General features: G+C 32.5%; 4 protein-coding genes across 4 annotated transcripts; 3 read left to right on the forward strand and 1 right to left on the reverse strand.

Moving 5' to 3' along the window:
• Window positions 1-287: 287 nt before the first annotated feature.
• On the forward strand, window positions 288-11,301 carry PIG-N (Phosphatidylinositol glycan anchor biosynthesis class N). Its single transcript, XM_068770212.1, has 12 exons — window positions 288-563; window positions 641-1,096; window positions 1,530-1,660; window positions 1,739-1,938; window positions 2,096-2,597; window positions 3,022-3,197; window positions 3,269-3,456; window positions 4,325-4,527; window positions 4,867-5,060; window positions 5,588-5,692; window positions 7,321-7,512; window positions 10,305-11,301. Exons 1-12 carry the CDS (start codon window positions 346-348, stop codon window positions 10,548-10,550), a joined length of 2,811 nt encoding a protein of 936 aa, XP_068626313.1. The 5' UTR covers window positions 288-345; the 3' UTR covers window positions 10,551-11,301.
• Window positions 11,302-12,661: 1,360 nt separating this feature from the next.
• Window positions 12,662-15,557, reverse strand: holn1 (CD2 antigen cytoplasmic tail-binding protein 2 homolog holn1). The gene is made up of 3 exons (XM_068770478.1): window positions 15,214-15,557; window positions 13,986-14,295; window positions 12,662-13,293 (listed from the first exon to the last, which is right to left on the reverse strand). Exons 1-3 carry the CDS (start codon window positions 15,397-15,399, stop codon window positions 12,803-12,805), a joined length of 987 nt encoding a protein of 328 aa, XP_068626579.1. The 5' UTR covers window positions 15,400-15,557; the 3' UTR covers window positions 12,662-12,802.
• Window positions 15,558-16,441: 884 nt separating this feature from the next.
• Window positions 16,442-17,994, forward strand: LOC137926986 (methyltransferase-like 26). Its single transcript, XM_068770750.1, has 2 exons — window positions 16,442-16,674; window positions 17,112-17,994. The coding sequence occupies exons 1-2, from the start codon at window positions 16,628-16,630 to the stop codon at window positions 17,749-17,751; spliced, it is 687 nt and encodes a 228-aa protein (XP_068626851.1). The 5' UTR covers window positions 16,442-16,627; the 3' UTR covers window positions 17,752-17,994.
• Window positions 17,995-18,544: 550 nt separating this feature from the next.
• On the forward strand, window positions 18,545-21,027 carry LOC137926944 (uncharacterized). Its single transcript, XM_068770691.1, has 2 exons — window positions 18,545-18,913; window positions 19,658-21,027. Exons 1-2 carry the CDS (start codon window positions 18,617-18,619, stop codon window positions 20,528-20,530), a joined length of 1,170 nt encoding a protein of 389 aa, XP_068626792.1. The 5' UTR covers window positions 18,545-18,616; the 3' UTR covers window positions 20,531-21,027.
• Window positions 21,028-23,110: the final 2,083 nt, after the last annotated feature.

Genomic DNA, 23,110 nt, shown 5'->3' on the forward strand with positions numbered 1-23,110 from the left:
AATAAGCAATTAAATTTTAAAATTTTCGGGTAATCCTCCTTATTACTTATATTTCAAATTTTTCTGTTATTATTAACATTTTTAAATTGTTATTGTTTACGCGGTTTTTATTGATATTTTTGTTTTGCATTTAAATTGAATGTAATTTTTTATTAGTTTCTGTTTGTAGGGTTGAAATGGAACACATGCTGAAAATGTCATTTGATGTTATTGACGTTTGCTTCAATGTTATTTGAAAAGTGAAACTGTTTATTATTTCTAAATTATCACAAACTGTAAATATTTTACTGCAATATTAAAATTTATACGAAATGAAGCATTTTTATTTACAATTTACATAAGTTAATGAATATAATTTCTATTAAAATGTTTCTCTTTGGCATCATAATACATATTACTTTCTTATTTTCAATATTTGATATCTATTTCAAATCACCTATTGTGAAAAACGTTATACCTCATCATCCTCTCCATGAACCACCATCCAATCGACTTGTTTTGTTTGTGGTTGACGGGCTTCGAGCAGAGTCTTTTTTAAACTATTCAACTATGCCTTACCTTAGGTAAATATTTTACCAATCTAAAATTAGTAAACCATTCCTTAACTAAATATGCTTTCTAATTTTTATTTAACCGATAGGTCTATTGCGAATTCGCATGGAAGATGGGGAATTTCTAGCACCCGAGTTCCTACAGAATCGCGTCCTGGGCATGTTGCCATTATAGCAGGTTTTTATGAAGATCCGTCAGCTGTTATCAAAGGATGGAAAGAAAACCCTGTAGATTTTGATTCTGTTTTTAACAGAACGACCTATACTTGGTGCTGGGGAACTTATGACATTGTTGATATTTTTACAAAAGGAACTATTGATGGACACATATTTGTAAATAAATTTGATCCTTATGACCAATCCTTTAGTGCCGATAAAAATACTACTATGTTAGATCAATGGGTTTTTCAAAATGTACAGCTGCTTTTTGAAAAAGCTGAAATAACTGCTGAAATCAAAAAGAAGTTGCAAAGTGATAAAATAGTGCTTTTTTTACATTTACTTGGCACAGACACTGCTGGACATGTTCATAAACCAAAAACTGGGTAAGTATTTAATAAATTTGTATTGATACAAATTGGCAATTTTTTTCTCAAGAAAGTAAGTGATATTTTGTTGTGTGTGATTGTTGTTGTGTTTCTATGATTTACTTTGTATAATAAGTTGCAGATGTGTATAAAAGGAATTATATTTATCTGATAACTGTGATAGATTAGTGTGAGGATTTGATGTTCAGAAAGTGAGTGATTTCCTATTATTTAAAAAGTATTAACTATCACAACATATTTTGAGGTTTACTATCAAGTGTTATACAATACTTTATTCCATAGAGTATTCAGTCTTTAAATAAATTTTTATACATTTTAATTTCCTAGGTTTGATAATTTGAGCATGTGTCTATACCTCTTGTTAGGTTTTTTGTAAACCGATAAGTGTTAATAATTTTTTTTTATAATTAGACCATTTTCTTTTTTGTAGAAATTTTCTTACTACACTAAAATATGTTGATGAAAATATAGAAGTCATTGAAAAAGTCATAAGAAATTTCTACAATGATGATGGTAAAACAACATTTTTAATGACATCTGACCATGGAATGACAGATTGGGGTCAATATTTTCCATTATTATATTTTGATGTTAATCTACTTCATACATTTTAATTCTTTATTCCCATTTAATACACAGGTTCCCATGGCACAGGTGATGATCATGAAACTAAGACGCCATATGTATTATGGGGAGCTGGTGTTCAACAAGTAAGAGGGTTAAATATAGATGCTGAAACAAAAACAATGTATTTGGAACAGAGATATGACATAAATCAAGCAGATTTAGCGCCACTGATGTCTACAATTCTCTCTATTCCAGTTCCAGTAAATTCTATTGTAAGTAATATGATCTGTAATATTAATATTTTTTGTCAAACACTAAACAGTAATAGTATATAGAATAGTGCACATGTAATATGATGGTTTAAAATACTAGGAGATTCTAATAGAAGAAATAGATTGTATCTTATAATTTGTTTTTATAATTTTCTAGGGTAAATTGCCAATTGATTTGTTAAATATGACAATATCAAATAAAGCTAAGGCTATATATATTAACAGCATGCAGTTGTTATCTCAATATAACAAAAAGAGACTGGATATTGAAGAGAATGCTTTAAAAATGTTTTATTACTCCTATGAGCCATTGAATCCAGAAAAAATCCAAGAAATAAGCATATTTGCAGATAAATTATTGCAGGAACACCAATATGAAGATCTTATTTTGTTCAGTGAGGAAATCATGGCTCTAAGTTTATCTGGTCTTACATATTATCATAATTATTATCAATGGCCACTCTTGTTTGCGACTACTTTGTCTTTTCTGGGTTGGATTACCTGTTTGCTAAAAATATTGTTGCAACAGAAAGTTTATGCTGATGCTGAATATTCAGATTTCAAGAAAAAAAAGACGTACAACTTAAATCATAAATTAAACTATTTAATAAAAATAACATCAGCATTCTTGGGTCTTTTGATAATATATTTAGTTTACGGTTAGTATTTTATAGTTTGGTATATAAAACCTAATTAATTTTACGTTTGTGAAAAGATAATAAAAATAAACTAATTAAAAATAATTATAGTTATAAATTAATATTTACAACATACTCTGTAATGTATATTGGTCACTTAGACAGCTATGGAGAGTGTTATGCCCGAAGCTTCACTGTGATATTGAATCAGAATTGCTCATGTGAAGTGGCGGTGGGCGGGGCATGTAGCGAGCTGGTAGACCTGTTTAAGGTCGCGGAATGTCGCTGGATGCGGGCAGCGTAACACCGTTCATTGTGGCAATCTTTGAAGAAGATCTATGCCTTCCATTGGGATGAATGTAATAATTTTTGGCTGTCAAAATTGGACATGCAAATTCTTGATTATTGACATAGACTTATATTTATTAATTTTGAAATGTTTCAGTACAAAACCTGCCCTATCTGTACTACATATATTTCTTAATGCCAGTTTTTCTGTGGACCAACGCTTTTCTTTCCTTCAACTTATGGATACATACATTCCAAAGGCTCCGAAATAATAGAAGTATTTTGCAAATATTTACTGAAATTCTCTGCTATGTTATTGGAAGTTTTGCAATGGTAATAATATACTGTCGTAATACACTTTTATTGGCGTGATTGTGAGTCAATTATCTTTTATAATTTTTCAGGGATTGTCATTTACTCACAGGTGGATGTTAAGCATTCCATTACTTAGCATGGGGATTTGGCCATGTTTTTCTTCATCACTTTTTCAGTTACCTAGATCCTTGCTGTCCTTCTGGATGTTTGGATGCATGTCCCTGAGCATGTTTTCATTTATTCCAGTGGTAGGAAAAGAAGTCACCATTGAATTAGTGTAAGTGTAACAGAAAGAATAACATTTTTTTATCGCAACTCTGCCAGAATTTTATAAAATCTTGACTGACATCAGAGTCTTCCGACGACCTTAAACAAGGTAGCGGACCATGTGAGCGCAGTTTAGAACTTTAAGGCCCTAGCGACGATCTGTTCTGTGTGCTATGTGGCCTGTCAACTTCCTAATCCGCTGGACTATATAAGTTACTTTCGTTGGTCTGTGAATCTCCTCACCTCTAGTTAGATCTCGTAGAGTAATCAGCAAAGTCTTTTCACTGACCTGTTGTTTTTCTCTTTTTTTTTCATTTTATACTCGTACAAATCGAACGTATCTGGTTTTAGACAGAGCTTATCTTTTCTAATATGCTGTTTATTTTCTTATTTTAAAATCGTTATCACATTTTTTCACAGCAAGATTTTAAATTTATTGCATTATTTCTACTTTTTTATATGATGTATCTTTATTGTTTACAATTCTTGTTTTACTTTTCTTTTCGTTTCCTCCTGTTACATCCTGACCTGTTTTATTCTTTGGTACTGATTCTTTTGATCACCTTCTCAACTATGGCCCTGTAGTATTCATGAAACGCAGGTGAGTTTACCTGCGTTTGTAACTCAGAGGCCGCTTTAAACTGGTCTTATTAAAAATCTATGGAGGAGGTCTAGGTCCGGCTGCGGGATTCTAAATCTACACAGCCATAGAGTTGAAATGATGATGGGAGACATAGTATATGTGTATGCTTATTAACATATACTTCTGAGTAATTTATTGATACGTCTTGATATATATAGGTTACGAGTCTTGTGTTCGTCAAACCAGTTAAGTAAATCAGGATGGGTTTTTAAAATTAACCTATATATTGTTTCAGTGTAATTGCTGGCCTTATTTGGATTTTAGTAATGACAATTTTCTCATTCTTTAATAATGATAACGAAAATGATACTATTAAGACACTTGTACAGGCTGGAATATTCATATTGTCTCTCTATATCATATTTATTCAAGCTAAAAGATTTGAATCTGAATTACCGCTTTCTTCATTTCTTCAAACTTTGTGTTGGATTTTCTCAGGTATGTTTTTTATGATATACGCGAAATATATTCTATTATGGGGACCGGAAAGTAATGTCTCTTTCTTATGTTAAATTCACATGACTGCATTTTTAACAAGTTTTTATTTCTTATCAACAATATATTCACCTTCGTTTTCGACAAACTTTAGTCATCTAGTATTCAAATTTTCAATGCCGGAGTGGTAAAAAATCAATCAGTTTTTCCGTAAAATATGTCGACAGAAACGACATTACTTTCCGGTCCCCCTAAGACTTGCTAGCTGTTATTTCATTTCGAACTAATTAGGATTAAAAAAAGCTAATAATTTTTAAGTGTCAATTTGAATTTTTTTCACAGCTGTTATAATGATATTGCCGTTAACATATTCTCGAAAAATAACTAATCGACTGATGGGCATCAATACATCGATAGTTAATTTCTATTTGTTACTATCGGTGTCACACGAAGGTCTTTTTATAGTTGCATTAATATTTAATGTGACTTGTTGGATGCTTATCGAATTTCAGCTACTAAATTTATGTCATGTGAAGGTTTGTACTATTATTACGTATTTAGTTTTCAAAAGACAACGCGGTTCAATCATCATAACTATGTCAGTCGATAGGCGCCCTCTGCAAGGCATGGACCACTATTACCGGTCTTGCGCTGTCTACATCCACAGACTTCCCGGGATCTTGACTGTGTTGTCTGTCCACCTATTGGGAGGCCTATCCTACCTACGCCTCCACTGGTTCGGACCTAATGGCCGTTGGCTGCCCGAGCTATATTCAATAAACTTAATTAACTATTTTTTACTCATACACTTAAATAATGTTTTCAAGGTCAGAAATTTTTCCAGACGTTATTTTTTATTATGTCTCGTGAGAACCCGGTTATTATATAACTTTTTTTTTATAATGTATATGTTCAACGTTGAGGCATACATAAAGCTGATTCAATATTTAATTGTAGCGTTTTTAATTTTCTCCATGTGAATATTTAATCAAGAGTTTGCTAAAAAGAATCGAAGTAATAAGGCGAGCAGAGGTGACAAAAACAAAATTTTCTCATTTTTCAGATAACCGATTTTTCGTTCGCTAATGATAATGAAGGAGTGGAAAAGAGTTTACCAATAACTGAAAGAGGACTTAGCAGCCATGATTTCCGACGAGCATTCTTTTGTGTATCCTTTACGAATTTAATTTGTATTATAAATATAGTCATATGAATTTTAATGACAACTAATACAGCACAGTAATATTTTTAAAAACTGGAATTAAAAAAAAAAAAAAACTTTTGCGCAATTTAAAAATAAGTGATGGAAATTCTTTATCATTTAAAATAATAATGATTTGTATGCTTCGATGGCCCATAAATTAGTATCATAAAATAGTATCGTAAAATCTAAGCATTTTATCTTGAAAAATTTAGAGATGTTTTTTCGAAAGATAACGAATGTAACGTTTCAATGTGGACTATTGCGATGTAATATTTGATTAAAGTTTTTAACCATAATGATAAAAATGTGACCTTGTGAGTTTTAAATTTATTTTTGTATAATATGTTGTTATAATGTTGTGTAAGTATACCGCATTATTAAGTCGTATGAAATAAAGACGTGACTGTTTTATGAGTGGCACGTAAAACTGTAAATTATCAATTTCGTTAATTTTATTTGTATATACCGTAAATGTAGTCATCATTTAAACATTATACATTTGCGGTGGAGATAAAAGTATGGTTTGAGCCGAATTTCAGCCTAAGGAGACTCGAAATGTTATTCGAGTGTTATTGAATATTTATGGTAGAATTTTGTTCCATTCTCAGGGGCCTTTGCGCCCGCTTATGCGACCCAAGTTTGTTGAAAAAAATGTAATTGTTCCTGGGGAATCCTTAGCGAGCTTATTTAGGTTAGTAAGAAAACCCTGTCGAACTGGTACCTGCTTATGTGCGTGGTGTAGTAGGTGCCGCCACTTAACAAATAAACAAATAATCACACCCGGCATTCAAACACCAGACTGTCCTGAGACCGGGACACCAGTTACCTTATGACAATAAGACAAGACGTCGTCTTTCGATAACCAATCGGTCTCAGTCTGTGATATTTCAGGAAAGAGGGGATGAAAGTGAGGCGTTGAACGAACGGAAATAAGTATGAAAAAGAAAAGTAGAAAATTGTGGAATGAAACAATTAGGGAGTACGAGAGGTCCCCCGTAACGGAGGCCATTATAAAAAAAAAACTACCGGTTTCGTCAAAAACGAGGCGGGATCGTATACGATCATACTTGGATGAAACCATTGCTGGAGTTTCTTTCTCTTTTCCTCCCGGCGCTAGTAGTGTTTCGAAGTTATAAGTCAGTTAATAGCAACCGAGCATGTCGAGATTCGGCACTCTACGTTTAACGCCGGAATGTTAAACGGGTATTATCGACGAATGAAAACCCAAACCGAGGTTCCCGGTGTGGGCGTCCTAGAGGTTGCGATGGCATACTTTGCCTGGCTAGGAATGTGAAATCTTGCCAGGGGTCTCGCCATGTAGCTATGATGGATAAATTTCATGAGTATGTTAGCCAGTGTAAGCATTATATAACCCGCTATTACTCCGGCAAGAGCGTCTAAGCGAAAGTATTTCCTTGCGTAAGATAAAAAGGTTAGAGAGCGGAGGGAAGGATTGGCAGGGCCAACGGAAATACAACTTTTCTCTATGTCAAGAAATATTAATTAATTTAAAATTAGTAATTGGCTTATAATGGTTAACCTATTTTCCGATGTCACATATGTTAAAATATATTTTCTTAATGCAAGCTCAGGTATTGTATATTATTTTAGCTTTCTTTGGTACAGGTAATATAGCATCGTTGAACTCGTTCGAAGTTAGATGGGTAATATGCTTTACGACGTCGTTTCAACCATTTATCATTACCGGTCTCGTGTTGTTAAAAACATTGGCGCCATTTTTGTGTGTCGGTTGCACTTTTCGAGCTGTCCAACAAATAACTAAGGTAATTTATTTTGATTAAATTAATGGAGGTATACTTTAGACCAGTGCTTCCCAATACTTTCAGTATCACGCTCTACTTATATATATATATATATATATACTTAGTCTTGCCATAAATATTGTTATAAAGAAAAGCACGATTTTTTTTTATACGTAACATTTATTCCTTTCATAGTGAGTTAGTTTAATACATCAATATATAACTATTAAAAATATACAATGTTTATTCGAAGTGGTCTCCATTGGCTGCAATACAGTCTTTTAAACGTTGAGGCCAGTTATCAATAGCAGCACGAACTCTTTCTAGAGGAAAATTCTTCACTGCCAACCGAATGGATCGTTTTAGGGACTCCAAATTATCATGGCGTTTAGAGCAAGCCTTACTCTCTAAAACTGACCATAAATCATAATCCAATGGATTTAGGTCAGGACTTGACGACGGCCAGTTTTCAGTGCTGATAAAGTCCGGAACGTTAGTTTTCAACCAAGATTGGGTGGATCGAGCTCTATGACCCGGTGCCGAGTCTTGTTGAAAGCACCATTCTTTGTTATTGAACATGGTGTTAGTTAAAGGCTTAACTACCGTCTCAAGAATGGTATTTTGATAAACTTGTGCCGACGTTTTAATACCTTTTTCACAAAAATATGGCTCAGTCACCCCTTCATAGCTAACACCCCACCAAACCATCACTGAAGTGGGATAATGCCCACGTTGTACTCTGTTTACTAATTGCGAAGCTTCTTTAGAGCTTCCAGCATAAATACGGTCACTTTGTTTATTAAAATACTGCTCAATTGTAAAAATTTTCTCATCCGTAAACAAAATTTTTTTGTGACCTCCCTTTGCGTACCGCTTAAGTAGTTGTTTGGATTTTACCACCCTATTCTTCTTTAAATTATCAGTTAAGAAGTGACCAGTACGTCTCTTATAGGCTGCAAGTCCTAAGTCATCTTTTAATATACGCGACATGGTTCTAGGAGCTATCTTCATCTCCCGAGATAAAATCTTTTGCTTACGGACAGGATTTCTTCGAATTCTTTCCCTAACTGCTTTAATCACCTTTTTCACACGAACGGTACGTGGACGGCCAGATCTTTTTCTGTCACAAACAGAGGAGGTATCATTGTACCTATCAATAGCCCGGTAAACAAACATTTGACTAATACCAAGCGGGTGGAGGGTTTTAAAAATTGCACTTTTCTCCATACCTACTTTATGTAAGGCAATCACAGCGATTCGGTTCTCTTTATCACCCCACTCCATTTTAATATAACAAAATATTTAACAATATAATGGCGCGAAAATAAGAAAACACATCAAGCAATCATATAAAAATGACAGATTCCAAATTCAAACGTAATATTTTCTTTTTTTGAATAGTAACAGTATTTATGGCCAGACTAAGTATATATATATATATTATGTCCTGTTTATTACATACATATTTTAATATATATATATACATATATATATATATATATATATATATATATATTAGCAAAAGGATTATATTTGTGTCGAGTACATTTTCGAATTGCCCCTTTTAACAGTCAAATTCCCCACCTGTGGGGCGTGGGCCCAACGTTAGGTGCTTTAGACTGTATATCTTCAGGTTTTGATGTGGTTAAGTTTTTCCACCCACGATGTGGGACAGACAGCCTTGTTCAAGTCGTCGGAAGATGCTGGATTCAGGAGCTTCCTATATCTAGCACGGAGTGAGCTATGACTGAAATGTTGATGATAAAATACTCGCCGGATAAATAATGTATACTGACACCAGTAAAATAACTTTGAGACTAACTTCTTCCATCTGTTATAATAAGTGTAAATGTAGTAAGCATGTTACTCAAAAACTAAAGTATTAAGATAGTTATAAGAACGACTTACTTAAAAAAAAAAACTTCATTAGAAAGTATATAAGATTAGCTTGGGTGAACTGTCCTTCGGACCACAATAAATTGAAAGTTCTTACTTAATTTCTAAAAAAAGTTTTTTTTTTACTGAGATTTGTGGAGACTCGTAGAACTTGTTATGGGATAATACTGCTCGGATTTTGCGATTCCATGCAGGATTTTGTATCACAATATTTTACTGAACTCGACTATACGGGCCCTCAGTAAGAATGCTTACAATGAGTGTGTTTGTTAAAATGTTTACTTTCATTTTAACATAAGGGAAGACGCGAATAAAATAATAGAAATCGGACGCCGTCGTAATATAAAATAATAGAAGCGGCTTACCGCGCGCTCCGTAGCATGGAGGTGGATGCAGTCTTGATCCAGCTCTTCACGGGCACGGAGGGTTCTCTGAGTACCTTCTTAGGTTTAAGCTCAGGGAGGACCCCTCGTGCTTCTGTGAACCGGGCGTGGACCAGACCGCGATCCACCTGGTAGCAGAATGTTCCGCATTTGAAGGGCTCTGATATGAGACCGAATGTCGGCTAGGCAAAAAGATAGAGGAGGCAACACTTACCTCCATTATAATGGAAAAGGATGAAAGAGAGCGTGTCCTCAAATTCTTCAGGAAAGTGGCACAATAGAAGACGAGAACAAAAATAAAAATTCAAGTGAAAAAATTATAAAGAAATACAAAACCCTGTTCTCAATTAAATAGAGGTGGAAGGAGAGGTCCCCAATAGCGGGGGCCAATTAAAAAAAGTTATAGAAAACATATAATAAACCGTTAGAAATGTCTGACAATTAAAGCAATATTTATTTCGAACCGTAATATTTTTTACTCTGTGGCGATCCTACTAACGATGTGGGTAAAATAAAGATATTTTTTTGTTCCAGGCACCAGCGGAATATCTAAATATAATTGTGCTTATTTATACCAACATAATGGGGATACAGTTACTCTATAACGTTAAAAACACCGGCAGTTGGTTGGAAATAGGCACATCGATATCACAATTTGTTATCGTTCAACTTATAACACTGTTCATTGTTTTGATTAATCAAATCGCAAAAATTTGGACCGAAACAGATATTTATAACCTTACTATTAACATGTTTAAAAACAGAAAAAAATATGTGTAAATTTTTATTATTAAATGTTAATCGTTACCTCAATTTTACCCCTCAAATTCTAATAATTGTTTTCTTATTTTTATTATTGTTATTATCAATGTGTGTTACCGGTGATAACTTACTATACAGAAACATGTTCTCTAATTCATTGGTGAACTCACAGACGTTCAACGTGATATAGAGTGCTATGCTCGGGGTTTCTTTACGAGATTCAATCAGGAATGAAGAGATTCGTAGACTAAAGAAAAAACCTGACATAACCCAGGGGATTGCTAAGTTGAAGTGGCAGTTAGAGCCTCGTCTCTGAAGACCACGGACTGACTAGCGCAGCATAGGACATCTGCCCACAAATTAGACAAACAACTTTGTTAAGGTCGTCGGAAGACACACTTTCAACTGGTCCTGTAGGAATCATAGAGGAAGCCTGGAGGCCTAGCAAAAGACATCTCATGGTTGAAATGATTATTATTACTATTTACTTAACATTATTATACTGATTGTATTTTGGGACCTTTTTTTTTACTTGGCAATACCGGGTATCAATTATTTTGTTATTAAGTTCCATCTTTTTGTTTTCCGTTAACACTATAATCACAAAGTAAGGGAGCTATTAATGGTGTAAGAAATAGTATTTTTTTATAGTCGTTAGTTTTAAGACACTGATAATTGCGATTAATGTGATAGTGCGTGCAATTAAATTCAAAGTACAGTTTTCGTTTTAACCTTGGTAAATAGTTTTAAAGGACACAGAGCCATGATAATGTAAAGAGTCTATATTAACATTGACCAATATATTAATTATTATATTTGGCAGCCTTTTATTCGGACCTTTAGTTATTCTAATATTTATTCATTCGCGTTTATGTATATTCGTCACTTTTTTTCTGTCTTTATGTTTGGCTGTAGGGTTGTAATCGGGGTATTTGATTCACTAGGGCCATTCATAAAACGCCAGCTTGATCCCCTCTCATATGAAATGAATGGGTAAACATAGTTTAATTACGGTATTTAAAATATTCTAAACATAAATAATTTCTTTATTGTTTAGATGTCTAACAATTTTGATATTTTTGTACACAATACTATATCTTTACTCGGAAATAGTGTCTTAAACGACGATCGTCATATTTTGTTAGACATACTTTTCCTTCTTGTCACTTGTTATTCTAAGCGACACTGCGTCCAGGGCGAACGCATTTTATGGACGGCCCCTTTAATGCTTCTTCTCTTGAGTTCATCAAGAGTTTGCTCTCGTACTCATTTTATCAAGTGCGTTTATTTAGTTCTTTTAGTATGTTGCATTTGGGTCTTAGAAGTTTCAGTTGTTACGGATTCCTTTTGCAAATATTTTATTTTATAATCATTATATCCTATTTAAAATATGCGCGTTTCCTTTCTTCTAGTTTAGGCAGAGGTTGCTTTACAATTTAAAGAATTGGCATTGTTACATACTCGAGGTCGAATATGATGTCCCATATTTATATTAAGCGATATAGTTAATACTGTTCACAAACAATTCCGAGATGATAAACAAATATATATATATAAAGACATTTAATGTTTTTATTTTGAACAGATTACTTTACAAGTATAACAGAGAAGTTTACAATAAGAAAATTAGGCACTTAACTCCTAAGATCGACAGACACACGGCAACTACCGCGACAACTATACTACCCTCTGCATTATGATTTACTTTATTTTTTAATTTGCAGATTGCAATGGTAATATGGACATTTTTCCGTTAGCCGGGCGCAAGCGCAAATCAATACGCATAAATGAAATGTAGATTTGGTTAGTCCTTAAATAACAATGGGAACAAAATTTAGATAGGTTATTACAGTACGAAGTCGCGGCTGTTTAATGGTTATGTTTATTATATTTTAGGAGTTCCTTATATAGATACCGAAATCCCTCGCATAGTTCAGAGGCGTGACTACTGAAGAGATATCAGTGGGTAGGTATTCTACATAACCCTGTCCTCCCAGAGGAAAGGTAACTTGAACATCGAAATTTCCCTCCGGAAACCAAAAAATAATATTATTATATTTGTATCCAACTAAGAGAGGATGAACTATAAATTGTTTAAAAAGTTATTTCAATTTCAAAGACAATGAGGCTTGATTCAATTTTACTTATTTATACAACTAATTATGATTTTACTCATTTACAAAAGAATTCACAGATCTTGTGAATATTAATTTTGTCCTTATCTAATCTGTCAACATCTTTTTTTTATTTATGATGTAAAAAAATGATAATTACATATAAAGTTCAAAATCCATTCGATTTGAATTATAAAACTGAGTATCTTTGCCATGTCTCCGAACCCAAACACCAGTTTTGAAATATCCTTCAGATGACCATTTCTGCATTTGTTCTGTCGAATGAGGCCCTGAAATTTCCGCATCGTCATCTTGATTCCATTTAAACTCCCATTTGACCACTTCTGGTTCATCACTATCTTTATCATCATCAGGAGCAGTAGTCTTATTGTCCATACACTGTTTTTCTTTTTGATCAAAATCATCTGCATACATATCTAATTCCGCATCTTTCTTTTTATTTGCATCTTTAAGTATTATAGAACCAATTTTTTCGTAAGTTTCTTGGTAAATATCCATATTGCCTATTTTTGTTAAAATCTGATTAGCGAGTTCTGTTATTCTAGTGACTATTTTGCTTCCTTCATCGACTATTCCAGCCTTTTTCCGTTTCCATCGTTCAGCACTTGAAATTTTGGAATTTGCACCTGAAATCATAAATAAATAAGATACTATACCACTAGGTACATAGGAAAATTATTTAATCAGAAATTAAAAATTATACAAACAAATCAGAAATATTTTCGTAAATCATCAAAAAATATTTCAAGTTTCAAATCAAGTCTTATTTCTATATTTAAGTCTATAAAAAAGTCTCATTTCTCACTTCATTCTTCATCTGTTTAATCCCACTATATTTTCGTTACAAGGTTTATCACACTCTTATTTAATTTCAATTTATTACACTGTCAAAAATGAAGAAATAGATGATTTTATTATTAAAAAAATATTTGGCTGTGAGAAAAGGCAGTCAATCAATGATCACTGCATTGCTGCAAATATAATTTAGAAAAAAAAAACAATGAGTGACAAAAGCATGAACACTTCTAATACTTTTATTAAGATCTGACCACAGAGGTACGAGATTTTGTTTTCAAATCTTGGGATAGAATTAAAGATATCTAGGAAATTTAAAATAATGTTATATTTTATGTAGATAATAAGATAGTGTTATATCCATTTATTAATTTTAAATATAATTGTACAGGATTAGATCTTTGCACAACATAAGCAATGCAATTAAAAACTTTGCATCCTAGAGGACCTGCAATTTGTTTAAGGAGGTAATAATAGATTTCATATGAGATAAAATTAAAGTTAAAGTATATATAATACCAACCAAGACGTTGTATAGTCTTAGCTATAGTTTCCTTTGGTTTCATATGGTTTAAGATCTCCTTATAATTATCAATGATATTAACATTTGCTTCTATATCCCCATTTTCACTTTCCGAATCTTCATTTAGATCTTCATTATCATCTTTATGGACTTTGTATTTATCTTCAGGTCTACCTTTAACCTTCACCCAATCAATATTATCAAGCCATCCATCACGAACTTCCTTTTCTTTTTTCCAATGATAATGTCCTTGTGTATCAAAGTGTCCTTCCTCAAGTTCTTCTTTCATATTAAATGGGGTTATAGTTATCTAAAATTTTTTGTCTATTAAGTATCATGTTGCACAAGTTAAAAATTAGTCTATAGTTTAATGGTGTGAGAAATTACTTAATTAACTATATCCAATTGTAGACACACAAGAATTAACCTGAAAGGATATAACAATAAGGAAGGAGTCACAACTTCCATACACTTTTTCACTGTTACTTTTATAGTGTGAACAGTCTTGAAGCAGAACAACCTACAGGCCTCATTATTTCTAGCCAACTATAACTTAAGTCTTCAAGACAAGAGTAAATATTTTTTTTTCTAGGCAAGCATATTTCATTGTAGACCTCATCATTGCTTAACATCGACCTCATCATCGCTTGACATCAGGTAAGACAGAGAACAAATGAGACAGAGACTATAAACATTACATAAATATCTTTAATGCTAATGATTAAGAATAATTTCAAAATTAGAACTTATCACTAACCTCTGAGGATGCCCTTTACAATGATGAACTATTTTATTGTCGCCAATTTAATTGTCGTAATTTTATTTTTATAATAGAATCCTTTTCTTATTTTAGTATAAAGGCATTTTAGAAAAAAAGCTTGTCTTTACAGTGTGTAAAATAAGACTTAATAAAATATTTATTTCCCTTTTAAAATGTTTACAAGGCTACTTTGAGTATTGGGGATGACTGATTAAACTCCCACAGGAGTTGAAGAATTATTTCATTAAGTATCACACATCCATGGATGCCTAACCCTATTGCAATCAAAGAAGTTATATTGTTGTTGATGATAAAAACGTAATGAAGACATTTATGTACGTGTACATGTTATGTTACATATGTATTAAATAAAAAAATTAAATAGACTATAGATTAAATTATGATCTATCTCAAAAATAATAAGAATTATGAAAAACTTATTAAAAATGAAAAGAAAAACGTACTCACTTCACCTTCCATTCCCGCAATTCCTTCTTCTTCACCTTCAATATCGTCAGCATTGAGAACATTGTTTTTTTCTTCTTCGGCACCACTGTCTTCTTCATCAGAGTCTAAAGAGTGTTTTTTTCCTTCCTTTAACGATTGACTCGATTCCTCCTTCTCAAAAGCTGTCGAAGCCGACCTCTTTGCCATTTTCAGTTAGCGGTTTAGTAGTTAAGTATTGATAATCTTAAATTTTATAAAATAACTTTATTTGCGAAATAAGCATCAAATTGAACCCAGTGTAATACGTTCGTGAGTAAATTTGTTACAGTACAATGATTGTTATACAGACTATATCTACTACAGTATAAAAATTATAAAATGACATAAGTTTAAGAATATTTTGTTTGCATCTTAATACAGATTTTTAAACGAGATTCACGACCATAGAGAAAAATAATTCTTCGTCTTTTTCTGTCAAAAGATACCACTGTACAGCACGTTAACAGTAACATTTCATGACATATATTTTATATGTAACTAATGAAATTTAATGTATATTGTAAAAAAATATTAACTAATAATATTTTGCATTATTCTATTAGATTATGATTAATCTAAATTGATTTAGTAACCGTTTTTTTTATGAGTCACTTTTACAGCTAATCATTCAAATGTGTCACCAATGAAGTAGAAAAGCCTATATTAAAATACTTGTATGAAAATACAAACAAATTGTAAATAAAAATAAAATTCATATACAGTAAATGTAAACCATTTGTTTTTTTTTTTCTATTTGATAGTCTGAATAATCTCAAGGTTGGCATCTCATCAATAATTAAATCCGTTTTACATTCTTATTTTACAAAATAAGATTTGCACAATATTTAACAATGTCAACTGCCCAATTTTTGGCTATATCTCAATTACCGCACACTTTATTCTTATAAAAATTTTTGTTTGAGTTGAATTATTCTGTTATTTGTACTACATAACAAACCTTAAATGATTCGTGTTAGACTTCGAAAGTTATCTTTTACACACAATTTAGTTTAAAAAAATTGGTATCATTTCGATTTACCTTTAATAATATTCCTGACCTAAGTATTCAATTAATATTTTCATAAGATGAAAGTTTCAATAACTTCGATATGTTTTTCGAACTATCGAATTGGTCTGTTTTATTGCCAACACTATTACAGATCGTAGCAAGCTTGTCACATGAAAAATTATTCAGATGGATGAGAGTTGTCAGTTCTGTTGTAAACTTAAAACACCTATAATTATTAATTAATCGGCAACAATACTATTAAGAAAATACATATTAAAAATTTTGAGAACGAATTTTCTTGTCACCCTATATTATATAAAATCATTCAAAATTATTAACCTTAAGAGTTTTCAAAGAATCTGCTGTAGAATTTTTCTAGGTAGGCCTATGTCGAAATCAACCAATAATTTTGGCTCTTCCTATGAAAATGAAAGGTAAGGTACTAGATATTATGAACAAAAAAAAGATAAATAAATTCGTTCTAGTAATTTTCGCAACATACCTAATTTTTTTTAAAAAAAATTATGGATACGTTCCTTTGTGACCTGATTTTGTAGAGCTTTGTTACCAGTAAGAAGATATACTGACAACGTACAAAAGGTGCTTGATATAATGATTAAATGTTAGTTAAACTCACTTTCATCTAATTGTTGCACAACTTTATTATATGAGAAGATTTAAATTATTATAACCTATAGGATTAGATTTATTTAATGAAATATAAATAAATTTATTGGCACTAGTTTTGTAGTTTTGTAATTGAACAATTTGTTTTTATACTTGCTAATATTTTGTATCATAATAATTTAACTTACTAACTAACAACTAATTTTTGCAAAACATAAAAAATAAGTGTTTTTGATTGTTACAGCTACAAAGGAGAAAAGTTAATATATCCAGCTGCATCAAGAAATAAAGAACCTATTCTTCAGGTTCTAAAACGTTTTATTATTAGTGATACTGATACTCTTAATGAAGAGAGTCCAATTTTTGTTGAGATAGGAGCAGGGTCTGGTCAACATTTAGCACATTTTGCTCCCCATTTTCCTGGTGTGCAATTCCAACCAACGGAAGTTGATGAAAATTTATTTGGAAGTATATCTATTTATGCAACAAACTGTAAAACTAATAACATACTACAACCTATATTACTTGATATTAGAAATAATATGTCTTCATATGGATTTGAAGAAAATAGTGTGGACTATATGTATAACGCAAATATGATGCATATAAGTCCATATGATTGTACTAAAGGGTTGTTCCAGAATGCCGGAAGATACTTGAAGCCAGAGGCTCTCATGATTACATATGGTGCTTACAGTAAGGATGGTATAATAACACCACAAAGTAATATTGATTTTGATATTTCCTTAAAGCAAAGGAATCCATTATGGGGTCTTCGAGACATTAATGATTTAATATTATTAGGAGAAGAAAATAATCTTTCTCTTATAGATACAATAGAAATGCCTTCAAATAATAAAACATTGGTTTGGAAAAAGAACTAAATCACAAGATTATTTAATGCCAATATATGGAGTTGTATTGCAAAACTATAAACATCCACTTAAGCTTTGATATATGGTGAAATACTGTGAGCTCAAATAGATGCATTTTAGTATTTTAGTAACAAGAATATACCCAAGTATTAACTTATAAATGTAATGTTAATTATTGTATATCTGTGATTTTTGATGTTTTAGACCTGTACTGTTCAGCTTTGTCATTTACTTGAATATTATTTTTTATGTTTTTATTGTGTTTTGATTTAAGTTAGCCAATTCTTGTTTGAAGTTTGAAGATCCACTTTCTGTATTGATTTATTACTAAGAATAAAACTAGTTTGTTCTAATTGAATATTATTTGGCTGTTAAATTATGAACTACAAATAAATCAAATATATATATATATATATATATATATATATATATAAGTGTGTGTGTGTGTGTGTGTGTACACATATTCAATTAAGATTTTACCAAACGTCGAATGGCATCAAGGGTATTGAAATAAAATTTTTAGATCTGGGAGACACAAATGAGTCCATAGTGAAAATTATAATGACTTAAATAAATATAAAAATTTATAACTGCATTACAAATGCATATTAATTGAAATTAACTTCAAAAATATTAATTAATTTCATGTTACTGATATAAAGATGAATTTCTAAATTCCATTTTTATTGAATAGTACGTTTTTTTGTGGCCGTATGTTTGACAGACGTTTACTTTTATTTGTGATAAATATTGTCTATGCCCATCTCAATTTCCATGTTTATATTTTGATGTCAAATCAAAAACAGAATTTTGAATATTTATTTTAATATAGAATAATTTTTGTTTATTTAACCTCCAGAAATAGGTATTCCAAATGAATTTCGATAAAGATTTTGTGATGGACTTTTTTTTAGACGACAGTGTTTCAACCGTCAATAAGGTTGTGGTAGCAGTAGCCAATGTAATTAACGAGAATAATGAAAACATTAGTGTTTTTGATGAAATGTTAATTAAAGATCAAATGCGTCAAATACTGCTAGATACAAAACTAAAGCGCAAAAACATGCGTGCAGAAATGTCTCTCATGAAAGACTACTACGAAAATATTGTCGTTAATTTCACTGATGAGGACTATATCGAAAAACTTAGTATGAAGAAGAGTACTGTCCAGGTACGACAATTTAATACTTCTTGTTTTGTCGTTGTGTTTTTAGATCTATAATTGTAATTGCACCTAATTCTGTTTTTAAATGATTTCGAAATAACCACGGTGCACCTTTAAAAAAAATTACATAAAAAGACTTCTTTCACGATTTATTTGTACAACACAATTCTCTACAATTTTTTCTATTGTAGTTTTGACAGTGCTTATAAAAACTTATCTATACAGCAACAAAATATAATTAGGGGAAACGAAATTTTTAAACCTAACATTTGTGCTAGATATCTGTATATTGATTACCAATGATAATATTTTTGCTCCAGTCGACAATAAATACTCACACATGTATATAAAGTGGCGATGATCAGTTACAAAATTTTTTAATCGGAATTTCCATTTAAATTAATTACATTTTTTGTATTTAGGGGTGGAATGTTGACTGTACATTAATTTAGTTTTCATTTGTAATGGTTTTTTATTTTGTAAATAGTCTTGTTTTATATCTATTTAATTATCAGTTCTTTTGCATGGTGTTTGAGGAGATTATTTAGTTTTTTTTTGTCTTACATGTTATTTTAAAGTTCTGGGTTCCACAAATTTATTATTACTAAATTAAAACTAAGTTTATTACTAAATTTACCATTTGTCACATATATTTTTACATGATTTTCTACCACCTATCATGTAAAAAAAGAGTTGGGTGTAGGTAACTTTTGTAATTTATATATGTGTAATCAATATTTTTTGTTTTAGGCATTGATAAGTTTCATAAAGAATCTTAAACCAGGCTGTACTGTTGTTCCTGTAGATAAAAAAGTGCATATATTTTTATGGATATTAACAGGTGATTACTCATTTAGTGAAGTTGGTGCATTATTTGGATTACATAAGTCATCTGTAAGTTACATATTCTATGAAATAACATCAATTCTTTTTGAGCAAAGATATAATTTTATTAATTGGCCAACTTTAGAAGAGCAACATGTAACCAGAGTGAAGATAAACAGTAGGTATAAGTTTCCAAACTGTGTGGGTGTTGTTGATGCTTGCAGGCTCAAAGTAGGTTCAAAAAGAAATAGAAAACGAGATCCAGAACTGGTGCTTTTGCAAGCTGTTTGTGATGAATCACTTATATTTATTGATATACATGTTGGCAACTTAGGTGATACCCGGAAAAGCAGAGTTTTTAGACAAAGTCAACTTGCACAAGAACTTAAAAATTTTATAGATTTTGAAAATCATATACTTGGTGATTCTAACTACAGATTAAGAAAAAATCTTATAACACCATTCACAAGTGAAGAGTTGTTAACCAGTGAAGAAATGAAGTTTAATGAAGTGCATTGGAAAGCTCGCAGTTACATTGGCCGTGCGTTTGAAATGCTGAGGGATCGTTTTAAGAAGTTAAATCATTTAGATGTTAGCAAAGAAGAATCTGTTGATGCCATAATTTATGCAGCGTGCATCCTGCACAATTTCATAATACTCCATGAAGGCTGTTCAGAAATTAAAGACGAGACTGTAATAAGTGATGACAGTATTACTATTGATAAAGAGATTGTCAAAACTGCTACAGAAAAGCGCCAGTTTCTATGTAACTACATAAATTTTATTGACAACAGTTAAATCATAATTTGTTTCTTTTTCATTACAATTGAAATGTTTTTAAAGTACTTTTTGATATGAAGTGTGACTATAGAACAATCAAATCATATCTGTATAGAAAAAATTATATTCCTTGTATTGTAACAATAATGTTCATATACACACACTACTGCCTAGATTGAAAGCAGTACGGAATAATATTGTAATATAATAATTTAAATTCCTATATTTATAAGGTTCACTTTTCCTTTTATCTAATGTGCATGTCTAAAGTGTCATAATTACTCAATTGTTAATTATGTAGAAGTAATTGTATTGTTTTAATCATAACACTACTACACATATGTAGTAGCAATCTTGAACATGTTCAAGGCGTATAGAAAATATATTTTCTATCTTCTAGGAGTTGACTTAATGTTTAACATAAAATGATAGCTTTTGTTTATTACCATCAAATCATAACTTGTATAATTATACTTTTTGTAATCTTTGTTACTATATATCAGTATCAGTATACATATATCAGTGTATAGTTTCTGCACATAATATATAAAGAAGAGTAGTCTTCCTGAGTAATTATGATACATGGCATAATGTGATAAAATATATGTACAGTTCATTTTTGTTAAGAATCAAATACTGTTATTTTATTGTTAAATAGAAATAATGATCTCACTATTCAGTTTTTGCTTAATATAACTTGATAAGACAAATATGTTATCTTTTTATTATACAGGAGGGTACCCCAATATTTTATGTGACATTTATAGGGTACTGAGCATTCACCTGATGGTAATATTCTATCATTATTGTTAGAATATTACTCATACAATATTTATATGAACTGTTAACTTTTTGAAACCACAACAATACAAAGCGAGAGACAATACAAAGAGAGAGAGTGGTGATCAGAACGATGTATCTCGGTACTGGAGCCGATAATTCTGTATGCGGCGAGTGTATGGGCGCCGGCGGCTAGGAAGCTGCTGGTTTGCAGGCAGTTGGCCGCGGTCCAGCGGGGTTTCGCGCAAAAAATTGCGAGGACCCACAGGACCGCGTCCCTGCACTCGGCTCTCATCCTTGCCGGGCTGCTTCCTCTGACCTGACCTGCGGGTCCAAGAAGCAGCCCGTTTATTTGAAATAAAGCGAGGTTTCTCTCGGCACGTGGTGAGGGACCGGGAACTGGAGTTGCCGGCAAGCTTCTTGAAGCTACCACAATCGTCTGAGCAAATCGGTGTGGAGTTCTCCTGCCTGGAGGCAGGTGAGGAGGCTGCTCAGCTTGCCACCGCGGCTGCCGATCAGGTAATTTATACCGACGGCAGCCGCATAGAGGACAAGTAGGCGCGGCATTGTGTCATGCAGGGCGCCGCACAGAAGTATAGTAAAAAACTCAAGTTGGGCGGCTTCTGTACCGTGCACCAGGCAGAGCTGCTGGCTTTAGCGGAAGGAACAGGGTACGCGGCCAGCGGGTCAACGCAGAAATGCGCCATACTAAGCGACTCGCGATCCGCCGTCCAGACTGTCGCGAGACCTGACACCCTCCATCCCCTAGCGTTAAGAGTGAAAGAAAATGTTAAGAAAGCTCGTGAGAAAGGTAAGGATGTAAGTATCTTTTGGGTGTAAGCGCACGCAGGGGCGGAGGGTAATGAGAGGGCGGACCAGTTGGCCAAGGACGGCTCTGAAGAGTAAATGCAAACCTGTATATGAGGAATACCTCATCTCATTCGTCAAGCGGCAGCTTAGACTAGAAACGCTCGACGAATGAAATAGGAGGTATGTGGAAGGAGAGACGGCTTCGGTAAAGGATATTTTTCCCGAATGCCACGCAGTCCTATCGCGTGCTCCGCAAAGTCGGGGTGGACGCGGTCTTGGCCCAGCTCTGGCCCGGGGCACGGGGGGTTCTCTGAGTACCTTCACAGGTTCAAGTTCAAGGAGGACCCCTCGTGCTACTGTGAACCGGGCGTGGACCAGACCGTGGCCCACCTTGTGGCCTATTGTCCCGCACATGCGAGGATGCGCAGTGCCAGTAGAAACGTCGATTAAAATGAAAATAGACACGGAAAGCATCGCCGTAATGATGGGCGACGACAACCTTCGCCCATCATTTCTATCGTTTGATCGCAGGGTGGTAAGCAATACAATAAAAAATAATAAAACCAAATAAGAAAACTTTAACCAAAATGCACATATAAAACACATGTAAAAGAAAAAAGTCTAATCTAAACAAATCTGTAATAGTAAAAAATAATGATAGAAATACAGATTAGAAATAAAATTGTACCTAGCCACCTAAGAGTAAAAAAGATGAGGAAAGGAAGGCGATGAAAGCAAGACGGAATGAAAGAAAAAAGAATTGCAAGATATTGTGAAGGATAAAAGGAAAGAATAAAAGAAATTGAGAAGAATGAAAGTGAGTGTAGAATAAAGATAAAACCATGAAAAAAAAATATTTGTAAATAAAGTCCCTGTCCCAAACAAAACAGGGGTACGAGAGGCTCTCAATAGCGGGGGCCATAAAAAAAATAATACAAAGCACCTGGTCGGCCGATCTTTAAAATAAAAAAATTATAATAGTGACTGTCAATATGAATATACTGAAAT

The sequence above is a fragment of the Battus philenor genome, unplaced genomic scaffold (genome assembly GCF_028537555.1).
Source record: "Battus philenor isolate CCGP_79_NKW_IND1 unplaced genomic scaffold, ilBatPhil1.0.hap1 SCAF_3, whole genome shotgun sequence".
NCBI classification, from domain to species: Eukaryota; Metazoa; Arthropoda; class Insecta; order Lepidoptera; family Papilionidae; genus Battus; species Battus philenor.

Coding starts and splice junctions, on each gene's coding strand:
- PIG-N (XM_068770212.1), top strand. CDS start 346: ATGAATATAATTTCTATTAAAATGTTTCTCTTTGGCATCATAATACAT. Junction 1,097..1,529: donor GTTCATAAACCAAAAACTGG/GTAAGTATTTAA, acceptor TCTTTTTTGTAG/AAATTTTCTTACTACACTAA. Junction 5,061..5,587: donor TAAATTTATGTCATGTGAAG/GTTTGTACTATT, acceptor CTCATTTTTCAG/ATAACCGATTTTTCGTTCGC.
- holn1 (XM_068770478.1), bottom strand. CDS start 15,399: ATGGCAAAGAGGTCGGCTTCGACAGCTTTTGAGAAGGAGGAATCGAGT. Junction 14,296..15,213: donor TTGCGGGAATGGAAGGTGAA/GTGAGTACGTTT, acceptor AAAAAATTTTAG/ATAACTATAACCCCATTTAA. Junction 13,294..13,985: donor TAAGACTATACAACGTCTTG/GTTGGTATTATA, acceptor TTATGATTTCAG/GTGCAAATTCCAAAATTTCA.
- LOC137926944 (XM_068770691.1), top strand. CDS start 18,617: ATGAATTTCGATAAAGATTTTGTGATGGACTTTTTTTTAGACGACAGT. Junction 18,914..19,657: donor TGAAGAAGAGTACTGTCCAG/GTACGACAATTT, acceptor TTTTTGTTTTAG/GCATTGATAAGTTTCATAAA.
- LOC137926986 (XM_068770750.1), top strand. CDS start 16,628: ATGTCGAAATCAACCAATAATTTTGGCTCTTCCTATGAAAATGAAAG. Junction 16,675..17,111: donor TCTTCCTATGAAAATGAAAG/GTAAGGTACTAG, acceptor TGATTGTTACAG/CTACAAAGGAGAAAAGTTAA.